At 45.1% G+C, this 19067-nt stretch overlaps 4 protein-coding genes across 5 annotated transcripts; 3 read left to right on the forward strand and 1 right to left on the reverse strand.

Annotated features, from left to right (window-relative positions):
- The first annotated feature begins 531 nt into the window (after positions 1-531).
- Positions 532-6692, forward strand: naa80 (N-alpha-acetyltransferase 80, NatH catalytic subunit). Its single transcript, XM_083975164.1, has 2 exons — positions 532-569; positions 5160-6692. Coding segments are annotated over exons 1-2 (1086 nt in total). The 5' UTR covers positions 532-567; the 3' UTR covers positions 6244-6692.
- hyal3 (hyaluronidase 3) lies at positions 3825-9782 on the forward strand. Its single transcript, XM_083975163.1, has 8 exons — positions 3825-3860; positions 6968-7213; positions 7584-7835; positions 7928-8111; positions 8711-8858; positions 8972-9098; positions 9210-9299; positions 9451-9782. The coding sequence occupies exons 2-8, from the start codon at positions 6995-6997 to the stop codon at positions 9736-9738; spliced, it is 1308 nt and encodes a 435-aa protein (XP_083831289.1). The 5' UTR covers positions 3825-3860; positions 6968-6994; the 3' UTR covers positions 9739-9782.
- Positions 9783-9850: 68 nt separating this feature from the next.
- On the reverse strand, positions 9851-12741 carry LOC310988464 (uncharacterized protein). 2 transcript variants are annotated; one of them, XM_083975061.1, is made up of 5 exons: positions 12537-12741; positions 12189-12277; positions 11474-11613; positions 11182-11400; positions 9851-11100 (listed from the first exon to the last, which is right to left on the reverse strand). In XM_083975061.1, the coding sequence occupies exons 3-5, from the start codon at positions 11601-11603 to the stop codon at positions 10967-10969; spliced, it is 483 nt and encodes a 160-aa protein (XP_083831187.1). In that variant the 5' UTR covers positions 11604-11613; positions 12189-12277; positions 12537-12741; the 3' UTR covers positions 9851-10966. The 2 variants fall into 2 exon arrangements, with proteins under 2 accessions (XP_083831187.1, XP_083831188.1); XM_083975062.1 differs by lacking the exon at positions 12189-12277 and having other exon boundaries at positions 12537-12733.
- A 1169-nt stretch (positions 12742-13910) lies between these two features.
- Positions 13911-18789, forward strand: amt (aminomethyltransferase). Its single transcript, XM_083976342.1, has 9 exons — positions 13911-14121; positions 15113-15280; positions 15421-15501; positions 15828-15959; positions 16080-16158; positions 16336-16481; positions 16745-16925; positions 17011-17166; positions 17717-18789. The coding sequence occupies exons 1-9, from the start codon at positions 13984-13986 to the stop codon at positions 17890-17892; spliced, it is 1257 nt and encodes a 418-aa protein (XP_083832468.1). The 5' UTR covers positions 13911-13983; the 3' UTR covers positions 17893-18789.
- Positions 18790-19067: the final 278 nt, after the last annotated feature.

Below are 19067 nucleotides of genomic sequence, written 5' to 3' on the forward strand. Positions count from 1 at the left end.
TTTGTATGTATTTTTTTTCTACGAAGTTACTGACCTATGTGATGTTGATGAGAACATGGTGTTTGTGTTGACTGATATCTGTGATGATTTGTTGCTGAAGTCTGAACTATTCACTGTGAGAAAGACATGGGAGAATTCAGCAATGCAATATTTAGAAAGTAAAAAAGAAAAAGTGAAACAAGTGAGCAATTTAAGTTATTTAGATCATCATTATATTTTATAGACGTATTTAATAAATTTAGCTATATTTTTATATTATTTTTTCACATATTATTTTTTCCGAGCGGTGCAGATGTGTTTTATTTGTTTCGTCCCCCCTCCCACCACAGGGGGGCGCTCTCAACAGCTCAGACCGCCGTTGAGATTCAAAGGAGCACTTCCGGCTCCAGGGGCGGCTGATCTCCCGATGGAGCTGATCTGGGAACAGATTTGATTGACGACCGTCGGCTGGTGTATTTTCGTGCTGAGAGTCAGAGCCGACCTCAGATCAGCTGTCGGTCCAACCTGGAGCTGAGAGGCGCAGCGGCACCACCGACCAGCCACCGACGAGCGGCGGCACGAACCAACATGTAGGTACCGGGAGAAGGCGGAGACCGGGGGGTTAGTTGTCTTTAATGACCGGTGGAGACACGGTTCATCCGTTCAACCGGTGTCACTACGCGGTGTGTGCTGACACGTGAACGGGAAGCCAACGAGCTGGCGGCGGCTAGCGCGTAGCCCAAACTCCCGCTCCGCTGACACTTCAGCAGCAGCAGCAGCAGCAGCAGCTTACCTTAAATGGAAGTAGAAGAGGAGGAGGAGGAGGAGGAGGAGGAGGCGGTGAAGTGAGTCTGTTTAAAACGGAGGAGGGAAAACAGCAAACATCAGCTCGAGCAAACGTACAGTCTGAGTGTTTCTCACTGGATCAAGTCAGATCAATTCATGATAAAAGGGGAAAAAAAGTTATTCCATAGATAGATAGATAGATAGATAGATAGATAGATAGATAGATAGATAGATAGATAGATAGATAGATAGATAGGGGTCCATGCCTATGTTCCCACAGTTCTAAGATTTTTCTCAAAATTAGGCCCTATGTTCCCACTGGATTCTCTCTACCTACCTGGACTCTATCTATCTGGCCTGGCTAGTCTGTACCGGGTCTTTTTTACTAAACTTAACCAACTCTTTTCTTCATTGCCTAAACCCAACCAATGGTGGGACATAGGGCCTAATTTTCAGTGACAACAAAAGTTAGAAATGTGGGAACATAAGGCTGTGGGAAGTGGGAACATAGGAATGACCCCGATAGATATCAGACTGAGTCCTGAATAACACACTGTGAAATATGATTATTAGAACAAGTCACAAATCTGAAAAAGGATGAGGTGCATAAAGGTGCAAGTGAATCTGTCCTGTTACAATCAACTCTTCGATCACTGACGAACAGGGATGGACACTGATTTATTGTAGTGTAGTCTGGCTGTACTGTACAAAGTAACAGTACATGGAAGTGTGTGTGTGTGTGTGTGTGTGTGTGTGTGTGTGTGTGTGTGTGTGTGTGTGTGTGTGTGTGTGTGTGTGTGTGTGTGTGTGTGTGTGTGTGTGTAACTAAAAGTGAGTAAATGTACTTGGTCTCTCTCCAACCTTGTCGGTGAAGCTGCTCCTCTCTGATAATAGCTATATTATATTATTATTATTCTCAATAACGATAAATATTTACATTTTATTCAGTCACCTGGCCACAGAAACAGGTTTGAAACAGAAAAAACAGTAATGAATTGATGTTTACTGTTATACTCTGTGTATCGGCCACAGTGCTACTGTTGCGCGGGCGGAGCAGAAAACTTTCTTGATGTAGTTTTAGTCTTTGAGTCTTGTACTGCGCCTGCGCACAGCTTCAGTCAAAAGGAGCAAAATAATCATCTGTAAAGGACGGTGAAGCACGTTACAGTCTCGACTCGGTCAAGCGAAAGTTAATGATCAGTTTCTGCCTTTTTACACGAGAAATGTGATTTAGAGAGACCGTTTTACTATTTACAAGGGAGAAGGGTGGCCAAAGACGGTTTTGGGGTGGCCTCGTCCGCCAAGTTCCCACAATGCACTGCATGACAGCAGCGACGAATTATTGAATTAAGATGAAGTTGATGGTTTTAAACTGAGTTGTGAAAGGTCCGCGGTTTGTTTTTCGGGGCAATAGAGACCGTTTAAGTAGAACAAGTTAAGTTAAAGTAGTACAGTTTAACTTGGGAATGCAGGTATGTTTTTGTGGAGGAGATACTAGGAACCCTCACAGAGAGGACTGAGGCGGAGCATCGGACCCGTCCCTTCATAAATTGTTCTGTAGTACACTCTTGTTTCCCTTCATATCGTATAAATTTTTCGCCTTTTACTAAAGATTTCCGTGGAGAGGAACACTAAGAGTCTTTCTCAATTTTTTGATGCCCTGCTCACGCGGGGCTTTCTCTTGTGTTTAAAGAAAAGTATGGAAGGTAATGCATATTTGGGATAAGCGTTTGACACAGTATCTGATCTAATAAAGTTTTGCACCATGTTGACAAGCGGTAACGTTGGTATTGATCGTCGACATAAATAATAATATACTGACTGACCTGAATAGAGCTGCATGGCAACGCGCCATCAAGTCAGTATATCATAATGGGCGATAATAACTTTCCTGATGTAGTTATTCTGTGAGGTGTGCACTGCGCTTGCGCAGAGCTTCAGTGAAAACGGCAGCGAAAAAAACTGCACGATAGTGATTCGACACCACCGATTCGGTCGATCGTTGTTTAGCAATGGTTATCTGCATTAGGGCTAGGGATAAGAAGTTATTTTGTGGTTTTGCTTTGCTTGTGTTTAAAAGAAGAAAAAAAAAGTAGAGGCGTGTCCTCGGCCGCCATGTTCCCACAATGCACAGCGCGGCAGTAGATGAATGAATATGTTCGAGTTTTTATACTGAAATGTGGTGAAAACTGGTTTGTTTCTGGCGCAGAAAATAATTTTATTTTTATTTTATTATTATTTTAGATAAACACGTAGACTAGAGTTTTTTTTTATTGCCGACGTGATAATGAACCATGACCGAGAGGACTGGTGCAGAGGACCGGGTCAGTCTCCTTTACAGTAGACGGCAGTACACTCTTGTTTCCCTTCATATCGTATAAATCTTTCGCCTTTTACTAAAGATTTCCGTGGAGAGGAACACTTAGAGTATTTCTCAATTTTTTGATGCCCTGCTCACGCGGGGCTTTCTCTCGTGTGAAATGATAAATCCATATGCAGTTAATCTCCAATAGATGTATGTCTCTACACATTGCCATGATCGACATCTCCAGCACCCCCTAGTTGTTGCCCCTGGGCATTTGAACTAAGAAACATAAAGTCTTGTTAATCCATTATCAAAATTATACGTGACGGACGTGAAACTGATGTTTTCTATATGACACAGAAAGAAGCTCCACATGCTGAAGATAGACACCTTTTAATTTTAGCATGTACAAACCTATTTTGTAGGTTTGTGTCTTGCTCAAGAGCCCTTAAGGGTGTGGAAATATATATTTTTCCCACAGCAGAATCAGTGACACATTGCATTAAGATGCTGCCCAGAGACGTCAGATGTTGTCTGACATGTCAATCATTAGTCTCCTGTCATCTCTTGTCACTTCCTGTCATTGCTGCAGCTGTGAATGAGAGGGAAGCCTTGTGTGTTTTTATCGTTGTCGGACAGTTCGTCTTCGTTTTCTGTGTAATCAGCCACTTGCCAGTTTCCTGTTGCATCTGTCCAACATCCTTTTTCTGCTGCATATCAAGATGCTTCAGTGTGAAATGTGAAACAGTGTTGGAGTCAGACCCAGACTGGTAACTGTCCCAAAGTCACTGTGAGTTACTACTTTAATTCTAGTTGTTGGTTTCTTCTCTTTCTTTGTTTTTAATGGTTTTATTTGTGTTGCTCTCTATGACAGTAGTTTCATCTCAGATGCTGCAGTTTTAGAGGTTTAGTTCAATGTTGTTTCTTTTCTGAAGCTTCTCAGTATCTCTTCTCTGTCTCCCAATGTTGTCAAGTTTCAGCGTAAAATGTTGGGACTTGAGAATTTCAGGCTTTTGCGCAAATTTCATGCTCCGCTCTAAGCGAGATAACACAGATTTTTATTAATCCTGAAAAAATTTTGTTTCTCAAGGTGAAAGTGACGCGTGAAACAAGAAGATCAATATAAAGCTAAAAAATAAGCCAAATATAAGATTTAAACACTGGTGGTATTCCGCAGTGTCATAATAAGTGTTACAGAAAATGGAAAATACTGAAGTTTAAAGCGTCAGTGATATTACTGTTGTTTTACATGAAGAGATGAACAACCTGCTAAGCTCAGAGGACTCAGTGTAACTGATGGTTCGTTTGTTGCAACTGCTCTTTCTTCAAACTCTGTGGTGAGATGTGTCAGATAAAAGTCAACTTCCACATTCAGACCACTGACACAGTCAGACAGAAAGTATAAACGAACAGTGACCAGTATAGAGATGCAGCTGCTCAATGGATTGTGATATTGATAACTATAATTAATTAATAATAAAAAATGTCATTTATCATGAGGGAGTTACAGTGTGAGTCTATAGAAACAGGAGCCGAGGCCTCCACGTTGATGTTTCTCAGCTGTTTCTGTTTTAGGTAGTGAAATAAAGGAGAGACCTGGACCAGCTGTTCTGTCGCCTGTGTGTGTGTGTGTGTGTGTGTGTGTGTGTGTGTGTGTGTGTGTGTGTGTGTGTGTGTGTGTGTGTGTGTACACAGATGTGTTTCAGACCATATGGTTCAGACTTGTCTGGCCTGGTGCTGTAATGTTGGTGTCCAGTAGGGGGCAGTGTCCTGGTTGGAGTCAGTGAACAGGACAGATGTCACTCAGCACTGTAAAAAAAACAACAACATGAAACAGAAACGAAAACATCTGGACTCATTTTCATGAACAGAACAAAGACGAGATGGACTTCCTGTCCAGATGTTGGATCACCCCTCACATCAGCTTACTCCTCTCCTTCTTCTTCCTCTTCTTCCTCCAAATGAACAAACCGGTGTAGTTTTGTAAAGCGCTGCTGTCATGACGTCGATGATAATGATGTCACTAACCCACCTGCATGACCACGCCGCCCTGAGAACTGATCCCAGTTAAACCTGATCACCACCACAGGTCTGACCCAGAACCGCCTGCAGCCGAGCCCAGTCCGGACCCCGAGCCGGACCGGGTCCGCCTCGTTCCCATCCACCAGCGTCCGGACCTGCTGGTCGCCTGTGCCGACCTGGTCAACTCCGAGTGGCGGCGGAGTCAGGCGGCCCGGGTTCACTCGCTGCAGAAGTCCAGCGCGGAGTTCCCCGTCTGCCTCGTCCTCCTGCGGGGCCACGGGGGGGCGGAGCGTCTGCTGGGCCACGCCCGGCTGTCCCTGGTGGTCGGACACGGCGGCAGCCTGTTCGTGGAGTCGGTGGTCGTGTCCACGGCCGAGCGGGGGAGGGGCTACGGACGGACCCTGATGGAGCAGGCGGAGCGATACGCCAGGCGACGCGGCTTCAGGCGCCTGTGTCTGACCACGCACGACAAGCAGCACTTCTACGCTCACCTGGGCTACGCGCTGTCCACGCCGGTGCAGAACGCCGGTGCCATGACGACGTTCGTTCCCATGGAGATGCTCCTGAGGTTCACCAGGATGTCAAGTAACGACCTGCATCCACAGGAACAAACGGGCTCAAAGACGGAGGCTCAAGACTCAGAGGGGTCGCCTCCTCCTCCACCTCCTCCTCCTCCCTCCTCCATCCCTCCTCCCTCTTCCATCTCTCCTCCACTTCCTCCTCCTCCTCCTCCCTCTTCCATCCCTCCTCCTCCTCCACCTCCTCCTCCTCCCTCTTCCATCCCTCCTCCACCTCCTCCTCCTCCTCCTCCTCCCTCTTCCATCCCTCCTCCACCTCCTCCTCCTCCTCCACCTCCTCCTCCTCCCTCTTCCATCCCTCCTCCACCTCCTCCTCCTCCTCCTCCTCCCTCTTCCATCCCTCCTCCACCTCCTCCTCCTCCTCCTCCTCCTCCTCCCTCTTCCATCCCTCCTCCTCCTTCAGCTTCATCTCCTCCTCCTCCTCCTCCTCCTCCTCCCCCCTCTTCCACCTCTACTACCTCTACCACCCTCCCCCCTCCGTCTGGGGGGCAGCTTGTGGTCCAGACTCTGACTGAAACTCCGCACAGAGACGCTAAGGGAGTTCCCATCTACTGGATGCATAAAGACATTTGACAAACTCAGACTCTTATTTTGATCGGTTCAGGTCTTAACAAACAGTTTACACTCTTCATGGTCTCTCTTCAACAGCAGCAGAGACGACAGAAGCAGAAAACTTTTACCAAAGTTTTAGTTTTTGAGCTTCAGGAGAATCATGTCTGACTGTTTCCAGAGTCATCTTCACTGAGCAGGACACCACTTGTGTTCAGCTGTTCAACTTTGATATGAAGTGTTTCCATGTTTTGTGGGTTTTCAGAGAGGAAGAGGAAGTGACATGAAGCTTTTTATCGAGTTAGCTCAACTTCAGTATTTAATGTTAATTCTGAAAGTAAAATCACAGGTTTTTCAGTTACACAATAACAAATTATGTGTTATATAGCACATAATAGAAATAGGATAGAAAAGGATTTACGCAAAAGGATCAATAATAATTGGTCTAATAAATAAATCAACAACAAAAAAAACACTCATGCTTTCACATGAAGAGATGATTATGTTTGACTTGATGTGCCTTAATATTATTATTAGAGACCTGGTGCCTGTTCAACAGTTGTGAGATTGATGAAACAGATTCACAAACATCTGAAATAAAGGGAATTTACAAAGATTTTTGTTTGTTTTATGTTTTATTAAATTATCTGAACATTAACGTCCTGTCACTGCTCTGAAAACGATTCTGTTGGTTAATTTATAACAGTAACACTTTGTATTTGACCGGTCCATGTGTCTCTCCTGACAGGAAGGACACATCAGTGGATGAGCAGCCATGTTGCTGTCTCACCTGCCTCTCTTCCTCCTCCTCTTCGTCCTTGTTCCCCCCAACGCCCGTCCTGCTGTGGCTGCAGCAGGTCGGCTGCAGCAGGACCGGCCATTTGTGGTGGTGTGGAACATACCCACAGCTCGTTGCCACAGAAGCTATGACGTCCACCTGAACCTGGAGGACTTTGACATTGTGGAGAACCAACATCAGAGTTTCCAAGGAGAGGTGAATGAGAGTCTTTGGAGTCGAACTGTTAACTCCTTCCTGCTGATAAAGGAAAAACTGCAACAGAATCAAATAATCATATACAAAATTTATTAATTAGCTTTTGTAAATTGTTACTTCAGCTACATTTGAACCCAATGATCCTTTATCTATTAATTCCAGCAGCGGCATGGTGGTAAAGTGGAAAACAAGTATCTATTTCATTGTTAACTCATTTCTCTGTTCTATTGCATCATGGGGCTCTGTCAGCCTTCACATTAGCCGAGGAGTGGCTGAATGCGTTAGCTGGTGGTTAATGGTTTATCACATATGTCGTTTTACACTGAACTCAGGGTTAAATGGCGGCTGAACAGATTCTCTGTATTCCCAGAATGTGACCATCTTCTACCGTGACCGCCTGGGGATGTATCCCTACCTGGCCAAACATGGCCGGAGGGTGAACGGAGGGGTCCCGCAGCTCGCTGACCTCACCGCTCACCTGGCCCTGGTGGAGGGGCAGCTCTCTGGCCTGCTGCAGCCGGACTTCTCGGGTTTTGCCATCATTGATTGGGAAGAGTGGCGGCCGCTGTGGGCGAGGAACTATGATTCCAAGATGGCGTACCGCCGGCTATCCAAGGAACTGGTACGAATTGGTCTGTTATTTTCTGTTCTTTTTGTATACTGTTCACTGGATACTGTTTCAATTTGTTGTTTTTTTAATTTAAAAAAAAAAAGGTACAAAAGGAGAGACCAGATCTGACCGATGAGGCCGTGAAGGCGCTAGCCCGGCAAAGGTTTGAGCAGAGCGCCAGGAGGTTCATGGAGGAGACGCTTCAGTTGGCGGTCAGAGGTTACCCCAAGGGATTCTGGGGGTTTTATGGTTTTCCCGCCTGTTTCAATAAACACAAGAGAAAGCAAGGTACAAACCCCAATCATGGATGTATTATAGAACCTATATTATATTTGTATAATATATTATTGTCATAAACCACATTGAGAAAAGGGATAGGCTATATGAGCTAAGTTTATCATTTTTATTGTGTTATAATACTAAACACTAACAGCAGACTGTAGATAACTGCTTTGTCAGATTAAGCGGATTCGTACAGAGATGATGTCATGAAATTATGGAACTTGTAGCTGTCAATAGAAAGGGGGGAAAAAGACTGCTGGCAAATATTTAAACTTATACACAAATGTCGGCTACTATATGCACTTAGCTATAATAAAAAATGTAATTTCACATACTGACATGAACATAAGTCCAGCCCATACAGATCTGTGTAATTTATGTATAATTATTTGTAGATATAGGTTATGTTGATGTTTTGTGCTGTAAGGTCCAGAAGTCTGAGACAAACAAGAATTAGGACAACATAATAGAGACAGATGCTGCTGTCCTTGTATAGGTAGCAGCATCACTCTCAATGGATGGACGGTATGTCACCCACTACACAGATTTCAGACAGTTTTTTATAGTGAAGATAAAAACGTGTGATGTTTGTGTGATGTCATTAGATCAGCGTTACACTGGACGCTGTCACCGAGGGACGAAGCGGCATAACGACCGTTTGTCCTGGCTCTGGTCTCAGTCCAGCGCCCTGTACCCCAGTGTGTACCTGCCCCGGCGGCTGGCGGGGTCCAAGGACGCCGCTCTGATGGTCAGGTACAGAAGAGGCAGAGTTGCCTGCTCCACCTGCACCTGTCTCACAAACCTGTGCTCTCATCACCTGCAGGACACGACTGTACTGATGGACATCTGTCTTCTTCTCCACACAGACACAGGCTGCTGGAGGCTCTGAGGGTGGCGGCACGTTGGCACCGTGGCAGCAACACCAGTCCCAGCACACCAGTCCTCCCCTACGCCAGACTGGCCTTCACACACTCACTCACCTTCCTGAACCAGGTAGAACATCTGCCACAGCTTGTCAACACAGAAACTGCTGTTCATCTAATAAACATACAATTGTACTGTGTGTGTGTGTGTGTGTGTGTGTGTGTGTGTGTGTGTGTGTAGACAGACTTGGTGCACACTCTGGGGGAGAGTGCATCGCTGGGAGCTGCTGGAGTGGTGCTGTGGGGCGAGATGAAGTTTGCCAAGTCCAAGGTGTGTAAAGTTGTGTGTGTGTGTGTGTGTGTGTGTGTGTGTGTGTGTGTGTGTGTGTGTGTGTGTGTGTGTGTGTGTGAGAGAGAGGGGGGGTTATTGTGTATGTGTGTATAACCAAACCCTCTCTCTACAACCCCCCCTTCCCCCCCAGCGTCAGTGCATCCTTCTCAGGGACTACATTCGCTCGGTCCTGGGTCCCTTCGTCCGCACTCTGAGGTCAGACACTCTGCGCTGCAGCCGTCAACTTTGCCATGGCAACGGGCGCTGCGCCAGGCGAAGCCCCACCTCTGGTCACATGGTTTCTTCAGGTCCTGCTGGGACCTCGGACCCGCGTGAACCCCCAAGCATCAAACTTCTCCACAGCCACTTCATGTGTCAGTGCTACCCAGGCTGGAGTGGAGAGGAGTGTCGAGAAGAGACGAAGAGTAACTCAGACTGAACAAGTCATATTGTTATTAAAATACAGTAAAAGTGTTCAATACATTTATGAATTTCTGTGTTTATTTTTGTATATTTATAAATCTATACAAAGACATTAGAGCAAACGGACATGGAAGAAAAGCAGAAATCCTATTTTTTAAACAAAGCTACACTGTAGCATGAGACAGTGCTAATTTTAACAGTTTTCTCACACAACCACAACAGAACATGAACAACACAGTATCAATGCACAATAGTGAAAGGTGACGAACAACAACAAAAAATTGTGTAATACCTCGCAACATACATAATATATACATTCTCTCAGCATACTGGATTTTATCAGACAGTGATGGAACAACTGGGCCAGAGCAAGCTGGCTTGCATGCTAACTCAAGTAAAAGGAGATTGATAGTTTAGAAATAAAAGTTCACATAATGTTCTGTACTATTCACTTTGATCAGCTATTAGCATGGGAAGTGCCCTGTGCCCCGGACAGGTAGGTAAACAGATGCTAATTCTAATATTAGCTCAACATACATGTCACATGTCGCTTCTTTAAAGTGCCTCATGTCCACGGCTCAACAGGTCTGTTAATCAAAATCTTTCACATTGGGTTACAAGAACTAAACTTGACAGACATCCCCCTCTGGTTTTACTCACTCTGATAAAACCAGCTACTCACGAATTCAAGATGGCCAACAATCCTGCCAAGTTATTTATTCTGCACCTCTGAGAAGTTTCCACTATTTGCTGATATGAATGATCAAGGTATCAAATCAAACAATTTAACAGCTTAGATGGTCAATTAAGTTCATTGTAAAAACCTAATGAAATAATATTTTAGCCAACATATTAGTTATAAAAAGCTTGAACTAGCCTAGCACAAGTTAATGCAGCCTAGTAAATGCTAATGTTTCAAACAAATAAATATCTGCACTGTCAAATCTTACAGTGCAGATTTTGGATTGTAGATGTTTGTCACGTTTGTGTTTGAGGATGAATGTGTGAACTGAGTTTGAAATTAAGTTTGAGGAAATATAACTGTTGTGAAACTGAGTCTAAAACATAGGATCACATCACTACACTGTGATGAAGTCAACATGTGTGTCGTCTGCTCATGTTGCCCTCATGTCGTCATCATGTCTCCTTGTCGTCCTAATGTTGTCTTCATGTCGTCCTTGTGTTCCCTCGTGTCATCCTCATGCCTGTCCATATGCCATCCTCATGTCTTCCTCATGTTGTCCTCAAGTCTGTCTCACTGTTGTCAGGTTGTGTCTCAGCTTCTGCAGCTCTTGGATCAGCAGTGACAGCTCTGTGGCTGCAGTCTCCTTTTCCCTCACGGCCTCGGTCAGCATCCGGATCGCACCGCCTTGTTGGACTGGAGGAGGAACAAACACTGTGAGCTCAGGTGCAGGAAACATCGGATGACAATAATGAATCAGTCAATTAATCGCCTCACCCAGGAAGTAGAAGATGAGGAAGACGGTGAGCAGCAGCAGAGTGATGATGGCACAGCCCATGGCGTAGGCTCGAGATGAATTAGGTGTCAACATGTCCTGCAGGCGGCTCTGCCATTGGCTGCTGACCTGCTGACCTCTGTGACTGACCGCTGTGACATCATGAGCCAAGACGTTCCCATTGGGAGAAGGTGTGTAAGCAGGACGAGGAGGCCTCATGCCTGAAAACGCACACACTGTCAATGTCTAAATGTGTGTGTGTGAGTCTGTGTGTGTGTGTGTGTGTGTGTGTACCTTTGTGCTCATGCTGGGTGCGATACAGGTCGCTGATGGAGTCCACAGAGTGAAGCTCGATTTCGGAGAGGTCTTTGTCACTGACCCTGTAGAGCTGGGGGGTCGTCTGAGAGGAGGGGGGCCTCGACATGGCTCCTTGTCTGGAGGGAAAGGTCAGAATGAGGAGATGGAGGGATGGACCGATAAAGAGTGATGAATCTTCTATTGCAGGGGTCTTCAACGTTTTCCAGACCAAGGACCCCCAAACTGATGGAGAGATGGAGCAGGGACCCCTACTATATTAAAAAAAAAGTGTAGCATATTAAACTAGACCCAGTACTCTGTATAAACATAGCTTGTTATTGTGCATTCAATACTAAGCTATTCAAATAATACACAGGTTCTATATTCATGTTTTTCAACGTGTACAAGGTACAGAGAGTAGGGGGCTATCCCTCTGCCATTTATAAACAGACCTTGTTCACTGATACCAATGCCAATATCAACAACGACTGTCAACTGCATGGTAATCCTGCAGACAAGCTATTCAAATTGACGTTTTTATTTGAACCATAAATGTGGAAACTAAAAGATATTAAAAAATTGTCTAACCATCTCTGTGGACCCCCTACGGATCACGGCCCCCCTGTTGAAGACCTCTGTTCTATGAGTATAATATCTAGACATGTACTAACAGCAGGTAGATCACACTCTAAGGCTGCTGTGATTGACAGACCAGATGTTTCCAGCCTTGACTGTTGTGCCTGTACAATCCTGACTCCTGAGGCTGCTGCTTTGATCAGCAGGTGGTGAAGATGCAGAGACCTGAGGAAGAGGAGGAGGAGGAGCAGGAAGAGCAGGAAGTCAAAGGTGAGAGGGAAACTGGTCACATGACCCTTATCAGAGCCACTCTCTATAGCACTGATGAGAGCTATAAATAGGGCGGCTATCAAAGATATAAAGACAGAGGACTTGTCTGTCTCCTCACTACTGACTGACTGACTGACTGACTGAGCCGCTGTGTAGCTGAGCGCCCGGTTTACTGACTGGACTCTGTCTTTCACAGATCATCAGTGTCACTCACCTCCTGTCACCATGAAGACACACTGTTGAAGTTTCTCTGTGTCGCTGTCTTCGTCCTCTTCCTGTTCACTCTGACTCTGGGGCAACAAGTTGACGTGTGTGAACGTCCAAACGTGTGGACACGTGACGTCCCCGAAGAGTCCCACTGAACTGCAGTTAAATCATGTGTGAACCACGGGAAGCTCCAGGTCTCTGCTGTCAGAGAGAGTGACGGAGCAGCTGTAGCCCCCACCCACACACCCCCACTCACTTACTGTGTGTGTGTGTGACTGTCCAGTGTCCCAGTTTAGCCCACCACCACAGCTGCCCCTGTGAGAGACGTCGAGAGAGCTAGAGATCTGGAGAGAGAGGAGCCCCCCGAAACATGCCCACTCCCTCCAGGTCTGAAATAGCAGCAGAGACATGAGGTATTATTAGTCCTCTGACTGATCAGGGGGAGGGAGGGACACACACACACACACACACACACACACACACACACACACACACACACACACACACACACACACACACACACACACACACACACACACACACACACACACACACACACTCTCTCTCTCACTCACTCACTCAAGTGGATTGAAAATTTTCACATGACTGACAGCTGTTGGTCACAGGGCCGTTGTATAGGGGAGAAAGGTGATGATAATTCTAGGGGCCCAGCCATGGGCCCAGCGCCCAGTGGGGCCCACAAAACACCCCATTAGTCTAATCTTTGTATGACTGAATCATTCTGCACAAGACCCTGACTAAGCATCAAAACAAAGTAGGCTAAATAAAAAATGATAATACATACGTAGTCTAAAAAGAAAGAAAGGAAAAGTTAGGGGATAGGGGCCCACTTTAGTATTCTTTAAGGGGGCCCAGAATTCCTAGCAACGGCCCTGGTCGGTCATAATGACAAGATGAATGGGCTGTGGTGGCTGAACTCATTTCCTGGTACTTCACGCTGTTTGTCGCACCTCACTCATCCTCACAAACTGACTCAACACTTATTATCTACAACAGTTAATTAGCTTCTCCAATTAGGTTTAAAAATTGTCTTTATTTTAATAATTGTGCTGCTGTGTGTAACCCTTGATCCCTGGAGGAAATCATGTAAAGTTGAAGAGGATAAAGATAAAAAATGAAGATGAAAATATACAAATATACAATATAAAATATGGTGGCTAAATAAGGTAGCCTAACTCTGTGCTAGTTTAGCATTAGCTTGGCATTAGCTTTACCAAACCGACGCACAAGATCACAACATGTGAGTCTCATGAGCATCATCAAGTTCCGTGGCACAAAAACACGCTCATCAACTACATTTCCCACAATCCACCGCTGATTTACTGGTTCCATGTGTTTTTGCCAGAGAAGCAGAAACTCCTCAGAGTCCACGGAAGTGTCCTCCCCCTGCAGACCGAGTCAGAGACAGACCTCAGCGGGACTCAGGTGGCACGATGTGGACTCGGAGGATGGTCGGGGTCGGGGTCCGGGCTGCGGGGCTCGGGCTGCGGGCATCGAGAGACGGTTTGCTGCGGGTCAGCGGTGCTGGCAGTGCGGGAAGGAGGCAGCAGAGGCAGGCTTCAGGAGCTGAGGTGAGTGCGGAGCGGAGCACGGTTCACAGCAGCAGGTCCCACAGGCCGCCGGAGGGAAACCCGGGTTCCTCAGTGCGCGATGAAGAGGAGGATGAAGAAGAGAAAGGTTTAGCAGCAGAGCGCAGTTCAGTTCAGTCCCGTTCAGTTCAGTCTGGTTCAGTTCAGTCGGTGCAGACTTCATTTGCTCCACTTCACTGAGCTGCACATGATTTTATTAGAAGCACGAGTGACTGATTCTGGATCAGCTCTGAGGCTGCAGACTGAGGCTGTGATCACATTAATCCACTCATCCATTCATTCATTCATTCAGTCTGTGGTGGGAGATTCAAACCCAACTTTATTGTGATTCAGACCAAACAGAAACAGCTAGGGTTTCTTCCAAACATAAAGCAATCTATAAATAAACAGACATGAATGAAGCTGATGTCTGAATTACTGACACATTACAACGTGTTAGTGCAGATGTTGTGGAAGTTGAATACAATTCACCCACTGAAGGTGATCAATCAGTTAATCAATTAATTAATCATATCTGTGAACTTTGACGTCTGTGATAAAAATCAAAGACAAGAGCAAGAACTAATCGGTGGTAGCTCTAGTGTGTGTGTGTGTGTGTGTGTGTGTGTGTGTGTGTGTGTGTGTGTGTGTCATTAATCTGTGACTTTGGACTTGCACAGTTTTGTAAAGAGCAGTAGGACCCACAATGCACTGCTGCCACTGTGCTGATAAGTCCCTCTGCTGTCAAGTTCGAAGGTCAGAGGTCACAGAGACAATAGACTGTAAAACACACATGTTGAGGCTCAGCTTCATGTGACTGTTAGAGATTCAGTCTGATCACACACACACACTTTTGTCCACATACACAACTTTCACTCGTCCTCAATGAAAAACTAACAAACAACCACTGTAGCAACTGTCTGATGCTTCAGTCCTGCAGCTTCATCCTGTCAAACACATTATCTGCAACAGATGTGTTGTGTTGCGTTTTCAGGCCGCCCTGAGGAAGACCCGCCTGTTTGACTTCCACAGGGAGTCGGGGGGGAAGATGGTGGAGTTTGCAGGCTGGTCGATGCCGGTCCAGTACAAAGACAGTCACATCAGCTCACACATGCACACCAGACAGCACTGCTCCATCTTCGACGTCAGCCACATGTTGCAGGTGAGGCAGACTCACTCATATTGATTTTAGTTTCACGTTAATAATCTTATCATGTTTAATCAGTTAAATCACCCAGTCAAACCCACCCAGCCCACGTTTTCCTCATCTGTATCTCTGTTTGAACCTGTTTCTTGTGTCAGACCAAAGTCCATGGCAGAGACCGGGTGAGGTTCATGGAGTCCCTGGTAGTTGCGGACATCGCAGAGCTGAAGGACAACCAGGTGAGAGGAGCCTGCCTCAGCTAATCACCTGCCTGTGGACAGGACAATGAGGTCCAGTAGACACAGGGTCAAACACAGGGTCATAAGCTGACTGAAACATCTGTCTGCAGCTGGCCAGCGCTTCACTGTGTCTGAGCTGCGTTCAGGTTCATCTGAATTTACAGATCTGTTGTTGAAGGCTCTTCATAGTTTAATTAGTGAGAATAACGCAAAACATCTGCAGAACATCTTTAATAATTATCATAACTATCATAGATTAATTGTCAGAGTTTCATACGATTTGATGAAGTGTCAAAATGTCCCACATGTCCCGACCCCCTCCCCAGGGTACGTTGTCCCTCTTCACCACTGAGGCGGGGGGGATCATTGATGACCTCATCGTGACAAAGACGGACCAGGGCTACCTGTACGTGGTGTCCAACGCTGGCTGTTCAGACAAAGACTCAGCTCACATGAAGGTGAGGGGACACACACACACACACTCACACACAATACAGATAACAGGTGGAGTGATTAAGAGGCTCTAATGTGTGTGTGTGTGTGTGTGTGTGTGTGTGTGTGTGTGTTTGTGTGTGTAGGCTCGACTGGCAGAGTTCAAAGCTGCAGGATGTGATGTGGATTTGGAGTTTCTGGATGAAGCTCTGATCGCTCTGCAAGGTGAAAGATTCTTTCTTTCTTTCTTTCTTTCTTTTTATTAGTGTTATTCTTTTGTCCACATTCTTATCTGTTTTCTTTCATTTAACTTTCATTTAACTCTTGAGTGATCTGACAATATGACGTACCCAGTGCGAGTGGCTCTCCCATGTATTGATTATTGATGGTCTGTGTGGTCAGGTCCGTCCATGTCGCAGGTGCTCCAGGAGGGTCTGAAGGAGGACCTCAGTAAACTGACCTTCATGACCTCAGCCCTGGCCACTGTGTTCGGTGTTCCCGGCTGCAGGGTGACTCGCTGTGGATACACGGGGGAGGACGGGGTGGAGGTAGGGATTAGTTGTTAATTTTGGCTGAGGCGCAGCTATAAGTTATATTGTGTGTATAGTGTGTGTGCGTCTGTGTGGGTGACAGAGGGATTGTGGGAATTTTGCTTCTCTTTATCTTTATTAGTCCCCCAGAACTGAGAGTCATGTTTGTATTTCCAACATGTTAATGAGTTCCTCTTACCATTAACAAATATTAATATCCGACACAGTGACGTCTGAACAAAACAAACATTTACGAAACCTTCACTTCTCTTGTGTGTCAGATCTCCGTCCCTCAGTCCAGAGTGGTGGAGCTGACAGAGAGGCTGCTGGGTAACAGCGAGGTGAAGCTGGCCGGTCTGGGAGCCAGGGACAGTTTGAGGCTGGAGGCGGGGCTCTGTCTCTATGGCAACGACATAGATGAGAGCACCACACCTGTGGAGGGGTCGCTGGTCTGGACAATAGGTGGCGCTGCGCTTAATAATGTTTATGTCAGGGATTCAGAGTCTGTGGTTCAGTGTGTGCTGACTCTCTGCTGCTTGGTCTTCAGGGAAACGTCGGCGCCAGACAAAGGATTTCCCTGGCGCCAACATCATCGTCCCCCAGATCAAAGCCAAGACGGCCAGGAAGAGAGTGGGTCTGGTTTCCACCGGCCCCCCGGTCAGACAGCACACCCCCATACTCAGCGCAGACGGACAGGTCATAGGTGAGGAGTTAATCAAGAATGCTGTCAGTAATGGCAAAAAAATAATCACTGATAATAAAACACGAACGGCTCAAAGCATAAATCAATAAAATCAAATATAAATGGCACAAACCTTGACCACAGACACACGATTTGAGAGATACTATATAGATGTAATGTATATAAATGTAATATGTAACACCAACACCAAAGCAGCTTCTGTAAAACAAAATCTCACAGCTGAAATGGAGATATCACTGTTTTTATGATCCAACAGCTGGGTGGTACGCCTTTTTAAAGAAAAGTTTCAATTAGATTATGTGAAATCATATGTGTGGTGTTATGTGATGTCACGCACAACATGACACATTACCAGGTCAGTGTGATAAATATCAACTCACTCAGTTAGTCACAGATGTTGCATGTTATCATGATATTTTTAAAGCATGATTCAAGTGACCAGTCCCAAAACTTACAGACTTTTACTGAACGGTAGGATCAACCAGGCCACAGTAGATGAACATTTCTGTTTGCTAACTTCCTCTGAACATGATGCCATGTCGTCTCTCAGGCGAGGTGACCAGCGGCTGTCCCTCCCCCTGCCTGAAGAAGAACATTGCCATGGGTTACGTGGATGCAGCGTTCGCTAAGAATGGGACAAATATCCAGGTGGAGGTCAGGAAGAAAGCCGTGCCGGCCACTGTCACCAAGATGCCCTTCGTTCCCACCAACTACTACACTGGATAGGACACACACACACACTACTGTTTTTCTGATTCACCAGTATTGTCAACTCAATTTACCTCTGGAAATACACCAATGGAAAACCGAAGTGTGAATACAGGAGTCCCAAGAGTCTCTCACACACTGCAGTGTAATTAGTGGTTAATTAATTAGTGGTTTAATTAATCAGTCACTGACATTAAACAGAAACAGCAGCAGGTCGCAGGTAAGATACAGTATATCCATCAGTGTGTGGAGCTGGCGTCTTGTCAACATGGTCCATAGACCAGAGTCTGATTCTCTCTTCTGGTTTTAATCAGAGCAGCTTCAAGTGGATCAACTCACTGCTCAGATACTTTACATGCACATATTTAATTAATTCATTAACCTTTGTTTGTTGTAGAGAATCAGTTTTACTAATGAAACAGTATGTTTCTTGCTAGTGGACCAAAACAAAAACATCCAAATCCTTCTTTCCGTGTTAAATCATAGCATCTCTGCATCTATCCTGAAGCTCTTTTAAATGCCATTCCATTAATGTTGTTGTCAGCCAGGTTGGTGAAGCATATGATCCTGAATGTGTTCACTAGCCAATCAAGACCTTGTTTTTTTTCAAAGACCAGTTTATCTTACACAAAGTTTACATTACATATGCTTCACCAATAGTTGAACTTCATAGTCTGTTAATTGTCGTTATGTGTTTGACTACTGATCAAATGTAATGCCTTCTTTACGATCCGCCTTTGTTTTGAACTCTATGTGTTTAATTTAATTAAAACAATAATACACTAAATATATAACACTACTTATCTACAGGTAGTCTTGAAGATGCACTGTTTGGACCCTAATATTTTAATAAGATTTTTTTTTATCTGATCAGAAAATGACTTTTCTGTAATTAAAGAGATAATCTCAGAACTGGCCTGTGATTCTTTTGTTTATATTAATATGATGTTTTCTATTCATGAAATTATCCTTCACTATTTTCTGTGGTCAGTCAGTCCTACAAACTCTTGCTTCAAAATAAAAAAAAATAAAATCTAGTTTTTGTGATTGTGCTCTTAATTCAGATCAAATGTTTAAACTTGTTTTGAACGTGAATATTGTGATTTATGTTTAAGAAAAATAGTCTTAATATGTCCCTGAGGTGTTTGTGTGTTTTTAATGTGTTACATACAGTACATTCAGACTCAAGGTCC

The sequence above is a fragment of the Trachurus trachurus genome, assembly GCF_905171665.1.
Source record: "Trachurus trachurus genome assembly, chromosome: 7".
Lineage (NCBI taxonomy): Eukaryota > Metazoa > Chordata > Actinopteri > Carangiformes > Carangidae > Trachurus > Trachurus trachurus.

What these genes read in the sequence shown, in the direction of transcription:
- hyal3 (XM_083975163.1), top strand. Translation starts at nt 6,995, where the DNA reads ATGTTGCTGTCTCACCTGCCTCTCTTCCTCCTCCTCTTCGTCCTTGTT. An exon ending in GACGCCGCTCTGATGGTCAG is followed by an intron (nt 8,859 to 8,971) that starts GTACAGAAGAGG and finishes TTCTCCACACAG; the next exon opens with ACACAGGCTGCTGGAGGCTC. An exon ending in TGAAGTTTGCCAAGTCCAAG is followed by an intron (nt 9,300 to 9,450) that starts GTGTGTAAAGTT and finishes CTTCCCCCCCAG; the next exon opens with CGTCAGTGCATCCTTCTCAG.
- amt (XM_083976342.1), top strand. Translation starts at nt 13,984, where the DNA reads ATGTGGACTCGGAGGATGGTCGGGGTCGGGGTCCGGGCTGCGGGGCTC. An exon ending in ACGTCAGCCACATGTTGCAG is followed by an intron (nt 15,281 to 15,420) that starts GTGAGGCAGACT and finishes TTCTTGTGTCAG; the next exon opens with ACCAAAGTCCATGGCAGAGA. An exon ending in CGGGGGAGGACGGGGTGGAG is followed by an intron (nt 16,482 to 16,744) that starts GTAGGGATTAGT and finishes CTTGTGTGTCAG; the next exon opens with ATCTCCGTCCCTCAGTCCAG.
- LOC310988464 (XM_083975061.1), bottom strand. Translation starts at nt 11,603, where the DNA reads ATGTCGAGGCCCCCCTCCTCTCAGACGACCCCCCAGCTCTACAGGGTC. An exon ending in CACCCAGCATGAGCACAAAG is followed by an intron (nt 11,401 to 11,473) that starts GTACACACACAC and finishes GTGCGTTTTCAG; the next exon opens with GCATGAGGCCTCCTCGTCCT. An exon ending in CCTCATCTTCTACTTCCTGG is followed by an intron (nt 11,101 to 11,181) that starts GTGAGGCGATTA and finishes TTCCTCCTCCAG; the next exon opens with TCCAACAAGGCGGTGCGATC.